Source organism: Calliopsis andreniformis, chromosome 10, assembly GCF_051401765.1.
Source record: "Calliopsis andreniformis isolate RMS-2024a chromosome 10, iyCalAndr_principal, whole genome shotgun sequence".
In the NCBI taxonomy this organism is placed as follows: domain Eukaryota; kingdom Metazoa; phylum Arthropoda; class Insecta; order Hymenoptera; family Andrenidae; genus Calliopsis; species Calliopsis andreniformis.
In genome coordinates, this window is record NC_135071.1 from 21,306,477 (window position 1) to 21,325,916 (window position 19,440).

Consider the following 19,440-nt stretch of genomic DNA (forward strand, 5'->3'; position numbering starts at 1 on the left):
TTCTCTCTATCGGAGCGTATTCGAAGATCAGCTGATGACGTAACACACGACGAGCGGACGAGCGCAAAGGAAGAAAGGTTCGTAGTGTGCGGTTCGTATCGGTGTTGGTGGGCGCGAGACTTGCGCGAAACGAAGTATGGCGTAGGATTCTCCGTTAGCTTCTTTCATCCAAGTGTTATATAGACCTCCGCCTATCGAATATATTGGTCGTTGTTTCGAAGGTTTATACGGCGGGAGAGATTTTCGAGAGTGTCTCGTACCGCGGCATTATCGTGACCGACAGTGGTTTGGACCAGAGACGGAGTCACGGTAAGAGTGTATCTACAAGGCACAGAAAGGACGTCGAGTATCGTTCGAGATCAGGATGAGCGTCGATGCGTACGGGCCTAGTAGTCAAACTCTGACGTTCCTCGACACCGAGGAAGCGGATTTAATCGGCGCAGATACGCAGGGTAGCGAATTTGACTTCACGGACTTTACGTTACCATCGCCGAGCCAGACTCAGGCCTCGCAGCACGATGCTGCTCAAAGTCAACCCAGCCAGCCTGTACAGGTTGGTTTTTTCACTCGTCATATGTTCTTCCCCTTCGTCTCAATCTCTAACCTATTATTCGTTTTTCATTTGCCTTTTTCTTCTATACCCGAGATTTTCTCTTCGTGTCACGCGGACACTACCTAACCTCGCTCCGATTCCGATGATTCAATAAATTTCAACACGCGACCTATTCGAATCGCACGTTTACGCCTTGCGTTACTCCTATCGTCGATGCTCTTCCTTGGACTCCATGCTGTACACATGATACAATTTCCTGCTAAACATAACACCACTCATATAATCCATGTGATTTCCATATTCAAAACAGCTTTTCAACAGGATTTTTCTTATACTTTGAGGTTAGGTTGTTCTATTGTGTGGAAAACATTGTTTCGCATTATTGTGCAAGATAATGCAGCTAGAATAATCATTAATTTGTTTATTTATTATCACAGTCAAAGATTCAATAATCTTTATTATTCAATTGTGCTATATAGAGTATGACTATTAGTATAAGCATTTGTTAATTGTACTAATTAATAAACATTTTCACTAAGAAACATATTAAGATACTATCTCTTTCTATTTAGGTGAATGGAACAAGCGGCAGTTCATCCTTGGACTTGAAACTTTCTGGAGCAGCACAGAGCCTAGCTGAATTACAATTTGAAGAAGAAGAAGAGGAAGCTTATTACAATCGTGACTTGCCAGAACATGCATGTAAATACTGTGGAATTCATGAAGCATCCTGTGTTGTTATGTGCAACGTCTGCCGCAAATGGTTTTGCAATGGACGTGGAAACACATCTGGCTCGCATATTATCAATCATCTTGTCAGAGCTAAACATAAAGAAGTTACCTTACACAGGTATTACTTCCTTCTCTTCTTAATGCTTTTCTTATTTCTTTATTCTTTTACTTACGCGTTTTACAGATGCATTTCTTTAACTCATCATTTTCTCATATTACAGAGATGGTCCTCTGGGAGAAACTGTTCTGGAATGTTATTCTTGTGCCGTTAGAAATGTCTTTGTTCTTGGTTTTATTCCTGCAAAAGCAGACTCCGTTGTTGTATTACTTTGCCGACAGCCATGCGCGGCTCAAAGTTCCTTGAAAGACATGAATTGGTAATTATCTTTGTTTAAAGAAAAACCAAATCTATCATGAACTTGTACAATTTTCTTTGTTATTTGTGTTTCCTAGGGATCAAGAACAGTGGAAACCACTGATCGAGGACCGTAGCTTTCTAGCATGGTTGGTGAAAATTCCTTCTGAACAAGAGCAGCTACGAGCTAGACAAATTTCTGCGCAACAAATTAATAAATTAGAAGAATTATGGAGAGATAATGTTGACGCAACATTTCAAGATCTTGAGAAACCCGGAGTTGACGAAGAACCGCAGCAAGTACTTTTACGATACGAAGATGGATATCAATATCAAAACATATTTGGTCCACTGGTCAAGTTAGAAGCCGATTATGATAAACGTTTAAAGGAATCTCAGACTCAAGAAAACATCGAGGTTCGATGGGATGTTGGTTTAAATAAAAAAACAATTGCTTATTTTATGTTGGCAAAAACTGATGGTGATATGAAATTGATGCATGGGGATGAACTGAGATTACGTTATTTGGGTGAACTTCACAAACCTTGGTCTGGTATTGGACATGTGATTAAAATTCCTGATAATTACGGAGAAGAAGTAGGAATCGAGTTAAAAAATAATTCGGGTGCTCCAACGGAGTGTGTTAGTAACTTTGTAGTTGATTTTATTTGGAAGAGTACGAGTTTCGATCGGTAGGTAATTCTTAAAAAACTTGTTATAAATCCCTTTTCATTAATTTTCTTTTAAATATTATTTTTTCTTTGTAGCATGCAGTTAGCGTTACGGAAATTCGCTGTCGATGATACATCAGTATCTGCGTACATCTATCACAGATTATTAGGACACGAAGTGGAAGAGGTCCTCTTCCGATGTCATCTTCCAAAACATTTCAGTGCTCCGAATTTACCTGACTTGAATCGGTCTCAAGTATATGCTGTCAAACATGCCGTACAAAGACCACTGTCTTTGATTCAAGGACCTCCTGGTACAGGAAAAACTGTAACCAGCGCCACGATAGTGTATCAGTTGGTCAAACAAAATGGAGGACCTGTCCTAGTATGTGCTCCCTCTAACACAGCAGTTGACCAACTCACAGAGAAGATACATAAATCGAATTTGAAAGTTGTACGACTTTGTGCAAAGTCACGAGAAGCAATCGATTCACCAGTAAGTTTTCTTGCTCTTCACAATCAAATTAAAAACATGGAAACGAATACAGAACTGCAAAAACTGCAACAACTCAAAGATGAAACTGGAGAATTATCTAGCGTTGATGAAAAACGTTATAGGCTGTTGAAAAAAGCAGCAGAGAAAGAATTGTTGGAAGCAGCTGATGTGATTTGTTGCACCTGTGTCGGAGCAGGTGATCCCAGGTTACACAGGCTGAAATTTCACTCGATTCTCATCGACGAGAGTATGCAAGCAACTGAACCCGAATGCATGGTACCAGTTGTTCTTGGCGCGAAACAGTTAATTCTAGTTGGCGATCACTGTCAGTTAGGTCCAGTTGTTATGTGTAAAAAAGCAGCCAGAGCGGGTTTATCGCAATCTCTGTTCGAAAGATTGGTCGTTCTTGGTATCAGACCCTTTAGATTGGAAGTACAGTATCGTATGCATCCAGATCTCTCTCGTTTTCCATCAAATTTTTTCTATGAAGGTTCCTTACAAAATGGTGTTTGCGCCGATGAAAGAAAGCTGTTGAAAATTGACTTCCCTTGGCCAGCACCTGACAAACCTATGTTCTTCTATGTAACGCAAGGTCAAGAGGAAATCGCTGGAAGCGGTACATCTTACCTAAATCGAACCGAGGCGTCTAATGTTGAAAAGATTGCAACTCGATTCTTACGGTGCGGGGTAAAACCTGAACAAATTGGGGTAATTACTCCTTACGAAGGACAGAGAGCCTATTTAGTTCAGTATATGCAGTATCAGGGATCTTTGCATTCGAAACTATATCAAGAGATTGAAGTTGCTAGCGTTGATGCGTTTCAAGGCAGAGAAAAAGATATAATAATAATGTCCTGTGTGAGATCCAACGAACATCAAGGCATTGGATTTCTCAACGATCCCAGGAGATTGAACGTTGCTTTAACTCGTGCCAAATATGGGATTATAATTGTAGGCAACCCAAAAGTTTTGTCTAAACAGCCACTTTGGAATCATCTGCTCAGTTTCTATAAAGAACAAAAAGTTCTCGTAGAAGGACCTTTAAACAATCTTAAAGAATCTATGATTCAATTTGCTAAACCAAAAAAGCTTGTTAACGCTGCCAATCCAGGATCACATTTTATGTCTACCTCGATGTACGATGCGAGAGAAGCTCTGATTCCAGGATCGGTTTATGATCGGTCTGGTACTCAAGTTAATGGCACACAGAACCATAATCCCTACTATCAGAGAAATGTTCCTTTGGATATATTCAGTAGAACTCATGACACGATTAGTTACATCAGTCCAGAAAGAGCTCAAGCAGCTATGAACAATGTACCAGTACCAGTGGGGATGTTTATGAATATGGCTCATGTGCCACCACGTTTCTACAACCAACACCAGCAAGCACTGCAGGCCAGACAGAATCAACGTAACCGTAGGGGAACTGCTTTATCAAAGAATAAGCAGGGACCTCGAATGGGTAAATTGAGTCAAACGGAACAGAACACCCAACCGTACAGTCAGCCAGGCTTACCATTAACTCAAGGTACAACGCAGGGAATGTCTCAACCAGGATTCAGTCTTTCACAACCTGGACTAAGTCAAGCGGAATTGTCTCAGGATTCGTTTGCTGTTGGAGAATTTCAATCGCAAATGGACGGTTTGTTGTCACAGGATTCTACTTATCAGGGAGATCGAAGTGGTTTCTATCAATCTGGACAGTCGCAAGCCGGGGGGCAATTCTCCCAGCCATACTGAGCCGAAACCGTACGGCTGAGCAACGCAATTGCTATGCAGCGTCGCGGGAGCGACTGAAGGCTCGTTCGACCAATTCTTCTTCGACCAACCAACCACAAATCACTAACTGCGCAAAACGGTAAAACGGCTCGAGGCGATCGAGTACGGTATTATGCACGCAGTCGTCGGCGTTTAAAGAGGATTTTCAACCAACAAACAAATACCAAAAAAAAAAGCAACAGCAGCAGGAGCTAAGGGAGTTCGTCGCCTGTAATATCCGTCGATGTGAAAATGCGTTTTGGGCGGGGAAAACAAATGAGATGGCAACACCAGCTGAATGCAAGTTAATGTGCGACAAGCGGACGGAAAAAATGGTTTAAGACTGGGAGACGACACAACACAATCACATCCACCATCTTTCACCGTGACACGCGCTTATCGTGAACGGACCGTTTTATCGCGGGGATCGAGTGACGCTAGAATTACAGGGAAAAACGTCAAAATACGAAAAACAAAAATGATAACAATAATAATAATAATGAAAAAAAAAAAAAAAACGAAGGTATGGGACGTTTGCGCTTCGTGGTTCGACCAGGAAACTTGACAAGTAAGGTCAACATGTGGTTTCCCTAACGTATAACCGCACAAGATTTTTTCAATGGCGAAAGAAAGTAAGATTCATGGGGATTGATAACGATAAACCAAAACGAGATTGGAAATCGCATTGGCATATAATTGAAATGTGCTACGTGCCTATTTAAACTTTCCTCCTCAGGGCACTTTGACTTCACAAAATGATTCAAACACAAAATGATTTAGCGGTCAGAGATAGTAACGAATGAGATTCGGAGGGTAAACTTTCACGCATGTTTGGTAGAACTTACATATCTTGTTCGTTAGAAATCACAATGGTCACATGCGTTTGAATGGTTTCGTGAAGGAAGGAAGGAAGGAAGGAAGGAAGGAAAGAAGGAAGAAAGAAATAAAGGAAGAAAGAAAGAAAGAAAAAAAGAAAGAAAGAGAGGAAGGAAGGGGAAGGAAGGAAGGAAGGAAGGAAGGAAAGAAGGAAGGAAGGAACGAAGGAACGAAGGAAGGAAGGAAGAAAAAAAGAAGGAAAAAGATAGACGCGTCTACATGAAGATTTTGTGAGCTTTTCAAGTCATTGATGGTATCTCGTAACACCTCCTTTACCATCTGGTTACCATCTGTATTGGGAATTATAAGGGCAATAGCAACAATAGCAACAGCAGCAGCAGTAACAACAGTAACAACAGCAACAACAACGCTTATCTTTTAACACGTGAAAACACACAACATGCCAACAGCAAGAACACGATTGAATAACAACACAGGATGAACACTTTTACCAATAGGACATCTGATCGGTTGAATGTCACCAAATGGATTATCGTTTAACAATTATGTGAAGTCAACACTTGAAACGTAGTCATCGATCCAAGGAGGAATTCTTTCTCTTAGCTGTTGGCATAATATTATGCTAACCCAATAAGGAATTCTACTGGCTAATTCCAATCGTGTTAATTAGTTTTTATCTTTTGTGTTTAGATCGATACATATATGTATGTGTGTGTACATATATACATGTATACACATACTTATATATATACGTATATGTACATTATTGTATGCTGCGTATATATACATATATGTGTGCGTGTATGTACATATTTTATTTACCGCAAAGGTTGACAAAGTTTGAGGCGATGGAGAGAATAAATGTGATTTTACATTTGTGTTTCTCTTTATAATGTAGGCAAAATAGCCAAGGAAAATTGATCACATAAATTCATAAAATGAAAGCTTGCTAACGTATATTCAAAACATTGAAGTCAATGTTTCCAGAACAATGAGGAACATTAATTTTTATTACTAACTACATATTATAATCACAAAACACCCTTTCGGATACTATTGTGAGATCTAACAAAAATTATTTCAATTTCAAGCATTATTCGTTATCCATAACGATATGAATAGCCCTCCTCCCACCTCCCCCAAACTTAGCGTTCATGGTATTTTACTCGTTCTAATGTATTCAACAAAAATTGTCTACTAATTTTTATTCACACATTTTCTTTCGTTTCGTTTTTTCTCTTTCTTTTTTAATCTTGATACATATACACCGCTATGCTGGCTTCTTGCGGTATTGAATTGATTGCAAAATAAATTGATAATGACAAAGGAACAACATATTCTACAACACAAGAAAATTATTTTCTTTTCTTCTTTCCGACCAACAGCGCACCGCTAACTGCAGACTATAATATGAAAAATCATTGTGGAAATCTTAAGGAACCAATAAATTTAATTTGAAGAAAATTCCATGTTTTATTTTTAACTTATAACAATACCTCTATAGTATATCTAAAAAATTGTAAAACTACTCATAAATTATGCATGATATGAATACCTTTTATTTAACAACAAAATGAAAATTACAAAAGTTTGATATAATTATCTTAAAATTTAACGTTACATGTGCATAGAATTGACGAAGAAAGGGAAGACAAAGATTTGTACATTACGAAAAGATAGTTTTTTCATTTTTTCTTACATATGTTATAAAAATAAATAATTAATACATCAGAAAAATATATGACGTTTCTTAAGAATTAATTATACGTTTGTACGTGTTTTGCGGAAATTAAATTTTGTATCACTGCACATGGAGTACCAATTGATGGAAAAAATTTATAGCAAAGCATTAATATACCTCCAAAGAATATAATACTTAATGTAATTTTTATACTATTACCACAGCCTCGTGTTTCCTCTAGATATTTAAAAATTATTTAATATGACATACTTTTAGTAAACGATAGACTAGTCAATACGAGACTAGAAATGAAATCTAAATAGAGATTTTAAATTCTAATTCAAAATAGGAACTTTGTTTATTAAATTACTATGGAAAATAATATTGCAAATTTAATTATAAATGTACGGCTGATGATATTTCTTTTTTCAAAGTGTATGATCTGCAGATTATTGAAATCATAAACACTAATTAATTAGTCGTCTAGAAGAAAAAAAGAAAAAAAGAAACAACAACAAATTGCTTATTTTGGCACATCCGAGTAATATTGATTTTTTAACCTTTATTTAATTCTATATTGATTTCTCCTTTGTGAATTAAATATCTATTGAAAGTAGTTTTAACGTTACCGATTTATACTATATTCAAAATCTCCTTTTTTTTTAAATAGTTTTTTCTTATTAATTATCTGAACAATAATATTTTTGTTTTTCATTTTTAACATTTTTTTCTTTATCTCGATGAGATACTTTTTCTCAATACTTTCTTAAATACATAAATTTAAGGTCACTAGCGGTTTCTTTTGGCGATAGGTACCTTTCTTTCTGCATAGAATATCTCAATTTTGAATGATAGTTCACGTATTATGTAAGAACTTTTTGAATTTCCCGATTTTTTGTTTTTCAAGTATCAAGCCAATGCAATTCTTCACGACAAGTTGTCAAACAAAAGAGGGAACAAGAATTTTTCATAGTTGGTAACAAGCTACATGTACTAGTTGGACTATTGTAGCCAATATTTATAAGGCACCTCATCTTTCTATACAGTAAAAAAAAGTATTGCAATAACGTGGTTATCACTATTATCAAATTCTTAATTTAATCCAAGGTTCTTTACACGGAACATGAATGCTACTGCATATGCTCGAAGAAAAAATTTAGAGTATTTATCTATGTATAACATTTCTTATCAAAGAAGAATATTCTTCCGCCTCTTATAAACTCATATGAATGGCTTCGAGCATTCGTTAAGAGAGAAAGAGAACGGAAACAAAAAAAAAAAAAAAAAAAAAAGAAGAAGAAGAAGAAAAAAAAAAAGAAAGACGAGATAAAAATTCAATCTCCTAAACGCAACAGACGAGCTATTATCACAAAATACGAGCGTATTAGCACGCAATAAGCGTAGAAGACAATACACCTCAATTGCACTTTTTGTCTCCGTATACCATTGGCAAGAATATCAGTCGAGTTTCGCCCCGAATTATATATCAAAGGAGGCCAATTCCAAAAATAAACCGTTCTCAAATATATAAAAGTTATACTAAATAACGAGTACTTCTATATTAGTCTGTGAACCATGATGTTACGTCATGACATACGGCAAAGTAGTATCTGCCTTGACAAATATCCTAGTTAGATCATGATTTTCTTTCAAATTCTGGTACGTGCAATCGAAAACACGTTTAATCCTTGCAAATACATCTGGATCATAAACTGATCTAGCAGTGTTTGTAAGATCAAATGGCTCTAGAAATGCGAAATACCATAGTTATAAACACGAATCATTGAAAATCATCTTTTATATAGAATATAATTTTTAAATTAGCACTCTCACCTTCAATGCACAAATATTTCCATTGGTGGGGATCGTTCTTAAAGGATCGTACTCTTCGACACTCCTCTATTGGTATTTTATTAGCCAAACGCACCGAAATTGCATATTGATTAAAACTATTTGAAAGTGATTGATTTAATACAGAATTATGCATGAATATGAAAATTAATTTTTATACACTTTCACCTTTCTACTCACTCAAACATGACGTAATATCGAAAAAATTCGACCAGAAGTTCCCCTAACGGTTGACGATTCTTATGTTGAAGTACGAAAGCCGGAATGTCCAATTCCTCTTGGATATCTATACAATGAATATCTGTGTGCGGTGTGAATTTACCCTCGTAAAGAGAGTGTAAACAAGGTAAAACTGGTGGACTGACACCACCTGGAAGTAAATGAAAAATAACATTTGGATTCAGCATAGTTGTGAAATAGAAGAAAGTAAACATACATACACTGTAAGAAATGAATAACCATAAGAACCAGGGAATAACTCGATATAGTCATGTTTTTGGCATCGTTGATATTTTGAGATTGAGCCCAAAGCTTCACTACAAGTACCAATGGTCTCACCCGCCAGTCAACTGTAAAATTATTTCAAGAAATACTTTTACTATCTAACTTCTCTCACAGCCGAAAAATTATAGTTTTCAATATTCAGAATAATCTTACTTCGAGAATAACAGTAGAGCAAATGAGTATTCCGAATCCCAACAGCATTGTTACAATTTAAATCAACTTCCAAATTTTGTATGGAATCATAGAATTTTAAAATTGGTACCTTAGCTTGTATAAGTTCCAACTGCTTTATGAAATCTGTTATAATAAAAATTAAAATGTTATATTATAAAATAAAATAGCAAGATCAGTCAATACGTATGATTTCAGAATAAAAATTTGCACACCACATCTTTTGAGACATTTTAGTATTTGTTCCAAATGCCCAATAGCTTCATTTCTCTGATCCATTTCTGTATGCCTCACTAAAAGGCACATGTCAACATCACTGTTATCCGACCCAAAACCATTCATTGTAGATCCAACAAGAAACAACCCATATTTTGGAAATGCAGTCTAAACACGAAATAATATTGTAAACCTGAGATCATTTAGATTAATTTGACTACATAAGACTACTAGACCTTAATGTAAACATAAAGGTATCTCCAGAGCATCATTTTATTCCTATAAACAGTTTCAGTCTGTTGATTCAACATAAATTTTGACCAAACATCTTTTGAAAGTTTATCCCAAACTGATCCATTAAGTAGATCATCTGGTGTACGAGTTACTTCGACCAAATGTGATCTAGCTAGAAATCGATCTGGCGCGATTCCATATCTAGGAAATGTACTATAATTTGATGAGTATAGTCCTACATATTTCTTGTTTCTTTGTAATCTTTGAGGAGGAGGACTATTTCTTCCTAAAAATAAAATTTTTGTTATGTAATACCAAGCAAGTAAAAGCAAGAAACGCAAATCCAGATATACCTGAATGATATCTTCTTTTATTCTGATAATTTTGTACTTGAGACCTAGATGTTGACGTTGCAGTGGCATAACAATTAATGTATCTTTGGTTTTGGAAAAGCTGATGTGCAGAAGTATTCGAGAACAAGCTATATTGCATTATTCTATTATTTGTACCATTACTCGAATGTACTTTATGCGATTTCCTACAAAAAAATAATTTTCTAATTTTAAATATTTAAACATTATATTATTACATTTACTTTCTAATAATAAATTCTCTTTCCTCTTTCTGAAAAATATCACTTACTTCATACTCTGTTCAACAGAAGAAATTATAGAATCTCGTTCATCCGAACTTTCTGTTTGATTACTATCAATTTGATGTTTATTCGGTGTTGGAGAACGAGAACTAAAACCACTGTCGCTACCATACTTTTCATTATTTCCCAAGGAATCTCTGTACGAAGTTCTTTTGCCATTTTTACCATACCAGTTTGATCTCTTTACTAAACCATTGCTAGTTGGTCTAAAAGCTAAATGTGGAGACGGTATAATAGAAGCATTATTTGACATATTTAACCGTCTTTGCCAATTTTCTGATGCAGTGCCATTATTTGATTGCATGTATTCTATGCGTCGTAGAGGAGGTATCTCAACACCCATCAATTGCAATAATTCCAATGGATAAGATCCTGTCTGCAAGAATACTGCTTGTACTCGGGAAGATTTTATCAAAATATAAAATAAATTGAATCTATAACAGATCAGGCTTGATGAAGATTCGAAAACAAACCTGCATCATTTGATGTCTATTCTGCATGCAAGCATCTGGACGATATTTTGGATATTCAGGCTGATGGAACACACTTGTTCCATGAATATGCAGTGTATGTGTTTGTACTGGTGGACACTGTCCATTTGCCTGTTGGCCACCCATTATCTGCACCATTATTTGCGGTGGATACATAGTGTGATACATAGTCAAAATAAATGTACAAAATGCTATAAAATATACTACTTAAACTGTCTGTAAGTTTGTATTTTTTAACAGAGCAACTATATATATATATAATATATCAAATACTATTTACACTACATTGAAATTATAAAATAAAATTAATTTATAGATCACTTTGTATCTACAATCGACATATTTAAATGCTTGTTTCTTGTTATGTTTTTCTCTAACAGAAATATAACTTATTTATTCATGTTTATAAATAGTAGAAAAAAGAAATATAATTCATAGTGTATGGATGTATATGTGTGTGTGCGCGCGTGCATAATATATGCAAACGTAGCTTTGATACTTTTCTAATTAATTCTTAAAGAATAAATAATATTAAATAGTAATAAATGAATGGCTTTGAAAAAACTAAATATGAACCATGTATATCCTGTTCTTAATTCATCTTGTTCCTTTAGAACTTTCAATTATCTCAAATATTTCTAAGCTTATTTTATTGGCTATCTCCCTTATTAAATGTCATATAATCTCCACTGTGTATAATCGTTTCATTAAGAAACTAAAAATTTGCATTTCTTGAATTCTCCAAGTAAGGTGCAGTTTAGGATTTACAAAGTGTGTTCCTGAAAAGAAAAAAATTTGAAATCTTAACAGATCTTTATTAAAACTTGTGAAAGATTATTATTACCGATGACCGTAAAAGATGCTAACCGCAAATATGTATGTTAGGTTATCCTAGATCAAACATTGTAACCCTACACAGTTTAGATTATTTTGAAGTAAATGTTTATACGTTACAGTCAAAATTATGTATAAAATGCAAAGCATCGATCAATTACACTCAGAAATGATTATATGGGGAAAAAAACTACCTGTCGACCGAGTAACATTCAAGACAATGGTCGTCGAAGGATTCGAAAATTGCAGTAATTGGCAACTGACAAACGTAACAGAAAATAAGAAAAGTAGATAAAAGGGATAATCGAAGAACATTAATACTGGATTGATGAATATTTGAAACAACATAACAGCAAGTGATCGTGTTTACCTAGTCGATGTCGCCATGTTGTAGTGATCCAGATTCGATCTATGTATCAAGATATTTCGTAAAAAAGGAATCACTCGCTATTCGTTTCCCTCTCGTTTCCAAATATTTTTCCACAAGGACGATTGATGGTTTAAAATTGTACTCGATACAATCGTATCTCCCGCCAGGAGTCCAGTGAATGCGATTTTTCGGGTTCTCAGGAACGGGAATTATTTTTCACAACAGTTGCGTCCTTGGGATTTGCGCAAGAGAGGTCTCTTCACACTTTTAACGCATTCCGACTAACTACTAAACTCGCCCGTTTAAATTTTCGAATTCTTCTTCGACGTAATAAACATTTCTTGGGTTGACACTAGACATTTACGCGACAGAATGTTAGATGGCGTGGCACCAAAACTGACGAAGACTGACAGTTACCGAAGGAGTCGCGAGAAAATTTGCCCATCACGAAACGAATCATCACAACGAACACAGGCAAGCAAAATTCACAAACGGTCACAAACCGTAAAGTACAATTTATGTAAAACGTGTAAATTAACTGTAGCATTGCTAAATACCATCTGATACCATCTAAATACAGTTGAATCAAATCTTTTGAAATATCTATCTAATAAATTTATTATGAAATATCTCTAATTTTATTTTTAGACAAATATAGAAACGTTAAACGATTAAACAGTAATCATAGGCAATTAGAGACCTTTTGAAAATAATGATACAAGAGTAATCACATTTTACTACAAATTTGAACATTCTTAAATCTCTGAATGTTTAAATATCCGAATTTTTTATTTTCCAGATACTAAACTTTTAACTATAAGTTAATCATTTACATCATAAACACATTTTATTTGAGAAATATATAATTAATAGTGAATAAACGATGTCAACATCCATTGCAAGATGATATTATTGACAATGAGTATGGTAAAGAATTTTCAATAGTTTAGTTAATTCTATACACTTAAAAGTTTCTTCTTTCTTCATTTCTATTAAAACATAAAATTATTCTGCACAATTGCCAGAGTATGTTAAAAGTAAATTTTATAATGGATTTCGGATGTTTGGGAAAGCATTTATCAAATTTAGAAAACATTTGTACAGCAAGAATGTGAAATAACTTTCCAGTGGCCTACTTCAATCGCAGATAGTGATGATAGTATCAAAAGAGAGGTAATAGACATGATGTATGCATTTTCAGAATGTTATGAAAATAAAACAATGGACTTGAATTCTTTTAAAGAAATGCATGCTTCTGAGAAGTCATTTGAAAAGAAACAAAATCATAGTCTGTGTAAGCATAGAATAAATGATAGGCTAAATAAAATAAACAAGAATAAAAAGTTGTTTAGTAATGTTGCTAATCAGAATTTCACAAAACACTGTAGGTGTAACAAAGACAATCATAAACAACACAAAATTAAATCTTTAAATTGTTCTTATGCAGAAGATAGTAGGAGTACATTAAAGGACAAATTTAATATCACTATAGATAATTTAATAGACAAGCTAATAACAGATAGAAATTGTTCTCAAAAATGCATAAATAAAATTGTCGAACTATTTAATTATTTTTTATATTATATTATATCCCACATATCAATAGAGGATAATGAATCTCAGATAGATTCGAAATTAGATGAAAATAATTGTATAGTTGAGGGACGGAGTAATAAAATAAATTTATGTGCACAAGAATATTGTGCAGCTGCATTTACTCCTTTGTTAAATGCTATTAAATATGGTAGAAACACAAAAGATAACATTGAGATGTATTGTAAGAATTTGTATTCTATAAAAATGCAACGTGTGTTGGATAAGAAGATTACTGACTGTAATAACTTGTTACAAAAGAAGAATTCAATATCATTAATTGACAGTGAGCATTTTTTAACACACACCACCATTCAATCAGAGGAAGAAAATTCTATAACATCAAGAAAATCAGTACAGGATAAGACAAACGTTTCTATAGACGTTCAAAGTAAAGATGATCATAAACCTAAATTATTATCCCGTTGGGTACCAAGAGTTATATGCGGATCAGAATTAGGTTTAATTTTTGAAGGAAATTTACTTAAGTAAGTATTTATTACAACATCTTTTACGGTTCTTTAATTCAGATTGTAACATATTATTATACTTATATAGCGAGGTTGGCTATGCAATGGAGAGAAAATTTAGAACAGACATGGTACTTCATCGAATATCACCAAAATTAATTGAAACTGTAAATCACGAATTTTATGAACTAGTTGGTGAATTAACTGATCCACAGCATGGTAAGAAATTAAATTATTTATTTAAGTATATCACAGTTATTTTAATTCACTAAGAATGTGTAACTATTTTTCATACAGTAGTACCTAAGGAATTGATAAGTCAATGTCGTTATGGATGCCCTTTTAGGATAAAGCGATTCTGCAACACGTGGAAACTATTGCAAAATTGTAGGTTGAATGCTTACTTTCAACAACATAGCTGTTGTTAAAGTATAAATATGGATTATTTATGTTTTAGTTACTAAATTCAATGCACACTCAACAATTAGCATAAAAAACACGAACGATAGCATTGATATTGTAACTATTGGTGTAAGGTCAAAAGGTAGAGAAATAATTCCGACGAGAGGAAAGAGAAAAATTGTGCAACAAATATCAGAATTAAGGTATTTAAATGAGGATGAAAACGTTCCTATGAATAAGGTAATTATTTATTAAGGAGTTTTATCATTTATGAAAATTTATTTTTCGTCTTTTCCAACAGAAGCAAAGAGTTCATGAGAGTCGGCGAGAATCGCACAATTCTGTAAGCGTCACAAGTAAATGGTGTGATGAAGAAGCAAAAACAGTAAATGTTAATTTAATTGTTTCACCCACTGCTACCATTAATGAAATGTAATTTTCAAGTATGTTATCAATAATTATTTTTTTACGTACTATTTCATATTGACATATTATGTTTGTTTAGGTCTGTGATTTCGTCTTCACCTCGAAAATTTGTGTGTACATATTATCCTGATGTTTTATTTAAAGATAATCTATTATCCGATGATCAAGAATCCCATTTGGAGATAGAATAATACAGCAGCTATTAAATATTTTTATGTTTTATAATTATATGACTATATATACTACGACTAAGTAACGGAAGTTATCTTAAGAACAAATATTAACTGTTACGTTTTATACGAGAAGGATTTTAATTGTAAAATAAAGTCATATGAAGGCAATTACTTTATTCGTAGGGTCTCCACTGTTGAGTGCAACAGTGGACTAAGTTATACGTTTTTCCAAAATTAAGTTAGTAGCATTAATTTATTACAAATAAGCCCTATATTTTAGATCGCTTGTTTTTCCGATTTTTCTGAGTATTGGGGTTAGTTGCATTCCATATTTTAACAACATTGTTTAAATTTAAATTAGATTTCCATAAATTCGCCAATGTCGAACTTTCAACGGTTAGGTTCCCGAGAAAGATTGACTTTAGAGAAATGTTTGACGAGTTACGGGTCCTAACCAAGAATTAGAAAGTTATAGAAGTGTAATTAACAGAATGACTGAAAAATTTGTCGATCACACAGGGGTATTTATAGTATGATTATCATATCAACACCATACATCATTTTTGACATAGTGAAATCATTCAGAAGTCATGAATGAAACAATGTTTCTCAAAATTAGCATTTCACACCATGTAATTCAGACTTGTGTAAAACGATAAGTACTTTGTTAACGATAACGTTTTAAGATTGATAACACACTTGTATCATACTCATTTGTAGCATAAAATTACATAAATGTATGTTGTTCAAAGAAAAACAAAAAGTAATAAACGGTAGATTTATTGATTTTATGTACAATTAACAATCATATAAAAGTTTATATATAAAAAAAAAAATATATAAATGTATAGACAGTATTAAAAAATGAGTTGTTTTCAATTCATTTTTGCAATATTGTAATTGCAGTATACTAAAGTTTAATTCTGTTTATATCATATTGCGTATTAAGAATATTCAATTGAACATTACTTTTACATATATCTATTATAGGTAAGTTACACATGATCTTATTTCCCCTTAACCAGTAACGTATGCTGTTCGGTTTGTATATATTTAATATTTTGCTTCTATAAATTTAGAATTGTATCCTAGTCACTTCAGCTGCTTTCTCAGATTCTCTGCTAATTTGTCCATAAATTCAAATGTTTCCAGATAATCAGATCTGATGACATTATTCATACCTTTGGTACTAATAGCAAGATCTTTTGTCATAACACCTGACTCAATGGTGTTAACGCAAACTGACTCTAAAGTCTCTGCAAATCTTTTAAGTTCTGCATTATTATCTAATTTTGCACGGTGAAGTAAACCTCTTGTCCATGCAAATATTGATGCAATTGGATTAGTAGAAGTTTCTTTCCCCTGTTGATATTGGCGATAATGTCTGGTGACTGTGCCATGAGCAGCTTCTGCTTCCACAGTACGTCCATCGGGACAAATTAAGACGGAAGTCATCATACCCAGAGATCCATATCCCTGTGCCACAGAATCAGATTGCACATCTCCATCATAATTTTTACAAGACCATACAAAACCACCTTCTGATTTTATAGCATATGCTACCATGTCATCTATTAAACGATGTTCGTACCAAATCTTCTTTGCTTCAAATTTTGCTTTGTACTCTTTTTCATATACTTCCTGAAAAATATCTTTGAACCTGCCATCGTACTTTTTAAGAATAGTATTTTTTGTCGAAAGATACAAGGGATAATTTCTTGCCAGAGCATATTCAAAAGAGCTAACAGCAAAATCAGAAATACTCTCATCTGTGTTATACTGTGCTAGTGCAATTCCAGATCCTTTAAAGCAATGAACTTTATGCTCAATTTTGTCTCCATTATCTCCCGTCCATGTAATTTCCACTTTACCTGGTCCAGGTACTAAAAAGTCTACTGCTTTATATTGGTCTGCATGAGCATGTCTGCCAATAATAATTGGTTTAGTCCAGCTAGTTACCAATCGAGGTATATTTTTACAAAGAATAGGTTCACGAAAAACTGTGCCACCTAAAATATTCCTAATAGTGCCGTTAGGACTTTTCCACATTTTTTTCAACTTAAATTCTTCTACTCTCTTTTCATCAGGAGTAATAGTGGCACATTTTATTCCTACATTATATTTTTTAATAGCTTCAGCACATTCTACTGTTACATTGTCATCAGTTTTGTCCCTATTTTCGATACCCAAATCATAAGTATGCAATTCAATATCTAAGTATGGAAAAATCAGTTTTTCTTTGATAGAATCCCAAATAATACGAGTCATTTCATCGCCTAAAATATCAACTACAGGTCCAACCTGAAATAAAATTGAAAAGAAAAAAGGATATTCATAGGAGCATAATGTGTATAAATATGTATGCAGAAAATAGAAGAAGTAATATGAGAAATGAAAAAAAATGATTTATTTCACAACATGGTCGGCAGATTTCTTGTCGCTAACTGATTGATCAGACATTAGATTTCATATTGAAATGTAGGGCAAAAGATATAGCGAGTATGTATGTGTATATATATATATATATATAAAACTAGATGACTCCGAAAAGAAACGTCAATGACTTTGTCACCGGTGCACTTACCTTTATTTTTGCCATGACTGCGGATGAAACGGCAAATGTTCTAACGAACGAGTATGTTGAATGATTAGGCAATAAACGAACTCTGAACGATGGTATTCGTGCTAAAGTAACGTTGTTACTAGCTGGTTCGATATTAACTACACTCCTTATGAAATGAAGCTTAACTTTACTCAAACGGTGGGGTGAAAACATGGCAGCTTTACCGCGTATGTACTTTAATACCTGATGTGTACAATCTACAATTTAGAATCGAGCAATTCTTTTTATCTATCTTTTTTGCAGACAAATTTGATTACCTATTACAAATATATTACATGTACAGTTTTATAAAAAATATTTTTCATGTGCGTCATGTATGTTGTTGTACATACGTATCAATTTTTTCTCTTACAACTTTGAAGTCTTCCTTTTTATCTTAAATATGTATATTCTTTTGTTATTACGAATTATGAAATACAATGTAATGTGAATCAAATTGACGACCAATACGGTACCTACTTGGAATTGGAACAACCAAATTATGAGATCAAGTTTTATATTTGATCTTATCTGCTAGAAACGTTCCACGTAATCTTTGGAGTTTGTACCAAGTTAAATAAACAATATTTACGCTCGAAAATTTAAATGTTACAACTTCGAATCGTCAACGAAACATATTTCTGTATAAAATTTATCGCATATCTTTAACGAAATGTAATTCATGTTTCAATAGATATGTACATGATATGGAAAGATCATTCCATGATATCTATGAGTTCTCTATCGAATTTGATTCAACGCAAAATACAAGTAATTTTTTTACAATTATTATTCTAAATCATGCGTGGAGAATCAGAATTGAAATGTTGCATATGTATGCACGAGGCATGAGTTAAAGCAAGGTCAGCACGAATCAATCATCAAAATAATGCCAGTAATTAACAAATGATTTGAAAGAACAGCAGAAATGTATATGTTTACATACATTATTAGTACAAGTATGTATAAATATCTCTATAAATTATTATAGAAACGTTTGATTAGTTCATTCGAAGCAAATAATTTGTAAATGACATAAATGAAAGACCTTGACCGGTCTCTTGACATCATCTTGACATGATCGTAGCATACGTATGTACATATGTGTAGCTGAGCATAATGTTTTAAAGTTTTCTCAAAATCATCTTTATGATAATAATAACCACCTGTCCTTCTTTCCTGTTTTCACAAAGTTGAGCAATTCGTTCTTTTGCATGAAATATGTAGGTTTTCGAATATCGGAAATCCAATTGAATGGAGCAACAACAGTTTCCATGTAAGTGATATTTATCTTTGAATTGTTTTAATTGACTATCAAGTAAAGATCGTAAAAACCAATGTTGTAATATTTTTAAAGTCGAT

General features: G+C 33.6%; 4 protein-coding genes across 8 annotated transcripts; 2 read left to right on the forward strand and 2 right to left on the reverse strand.

The window, feature by feature from the left end:
* The first annotated feature begins 99 nt into the window (after positions 1-99).
* On the forward strand, positions 100-6,869 carry Upf1 (Upf1 RNA helicase). The gene is made up of 5 exons (XM_076386984.1): positions 100-553; positions 1,126-1,403; positions 1,507-1,662; positions 1,739-2,332; positions 2,408-6,869. The coding sequence occupies exons 1-5, from the start codon at positions 365-367 to the stop codon at positions 4,548-4,550; spliced, it is 3,360 nt and encodes a 1,119-aa protein (XP_076243099.1). The 5' UTR covers positions 100-364; the 3' UTR covers positions 4,551-6,869.
* A 1,507-nt stretch (positions 6,870-8,376) lies between these two features.
* On the reverse strand, positions 8,377-12,846 carry LOC143184627 (poly(A) RNA polymerase gld-2 homolog A). 2 transcript variants are annotated; one of them, XM_076386997.1, is made up of 11 exons: positions 12,413-12,846; positions 11,191-11,987; positions 10,705-11,093; positions 10,416-10,600; positions 10,065-10,348; positions 9,828-9,996; positions 9,595-9,738; positions 9,378-9,506; positions 9,118-9,307; positions 8,920-9,035; positions 8,377-8,831 (listed from the first exon to the last, which is right to left on the reverse strand). In XM_076386997.1, exons 2-11 carry the CDS (start codon positions 11,374-11,376, stop codon positions 8,668-8,670), a joined length of 1,956 nt encoding a protein of 651 aa, XP_076243112.1. In that variant the 5' UTR covers positions 11,377-11,987; positions 12,413-12,846; the 3' UTR covers positions 8,377-8,667. The 2 variants fall into 2 exon arrangements, with proteins under 2 accessions (XP_076243112.1, XP_076243113.1); XM_076386998.1 differs by lacking the exon at positions 12,413-12,846 and having other exon boundaries at positions 10,705-11,089; positions 11,191-11,313.
* Positions 12,847-13,354: 508 nt separating this feature from the next.
* Positions 13,355-16,067, forward strand: LOC143184630 (uncharacterized). Of its 4 annotated transcripts, none has more exons than XR_013002791.1 (6): positions 13,355-14,493; positions 14,564-14,694; positions 14,773-14,862; positions 14,933-15,080; positions 15,179-15,320; positions 15,383-16,067. XR_013002791.1 is itself a non-coding variant. In XM_076387003.1 (6 exons), exons 1-5 carry the CDS (start codon positions 13,595-13,597, stop codon positions 15,311-15,313), a joined length of 1,440 nt encoding a protein of 479 aa, XP_076243118.1. In that variant the 5' UTR covers positions 13,358-13,594; the 3' UTR covers positions 15,314-15,320; positions 15,383-16,067. The 4 variants fall into 4 exon arrangements, 2 of the variants coding, with proteins under 2 accessions (XP_076243118.1, XP_076243117.1); XR_013002790.1 differs by having other exon boundaries at positions 15,179-15,309; XM_076387003.1 differs by having other exon boundaries at positions 13,358-14,493; positions 14,933-15,117.
* Positions 16,068-16,197: 130 nt separating this feature from the next.
* Idh (isocitrate dehydrogenase [NADP] cytoplasmic) lies at positions 16,198-18,354 on the reverse strand. The gene is made up of 2 exons (XM_076387008.1): positions 18,061-18,354; positions 16,198-17,777 (listed from the first exon to the last, which is right to left on the reverse strand). The coding sequence occupies exons 1-2, from the start codon at positions 18,250-18,252 to the stop codon at positions 16,569-16,571; spliced, it is 1,401 nt and encodes a 466-aa protein (XP_076243123.1). The 5' UTR covers positions 18,253-18,354; the 3' UTR covers positions 16,198-16,568.
* Between the last annotated feature and the right edge of the window lie 1,086 nt (positions 18,355-19,440).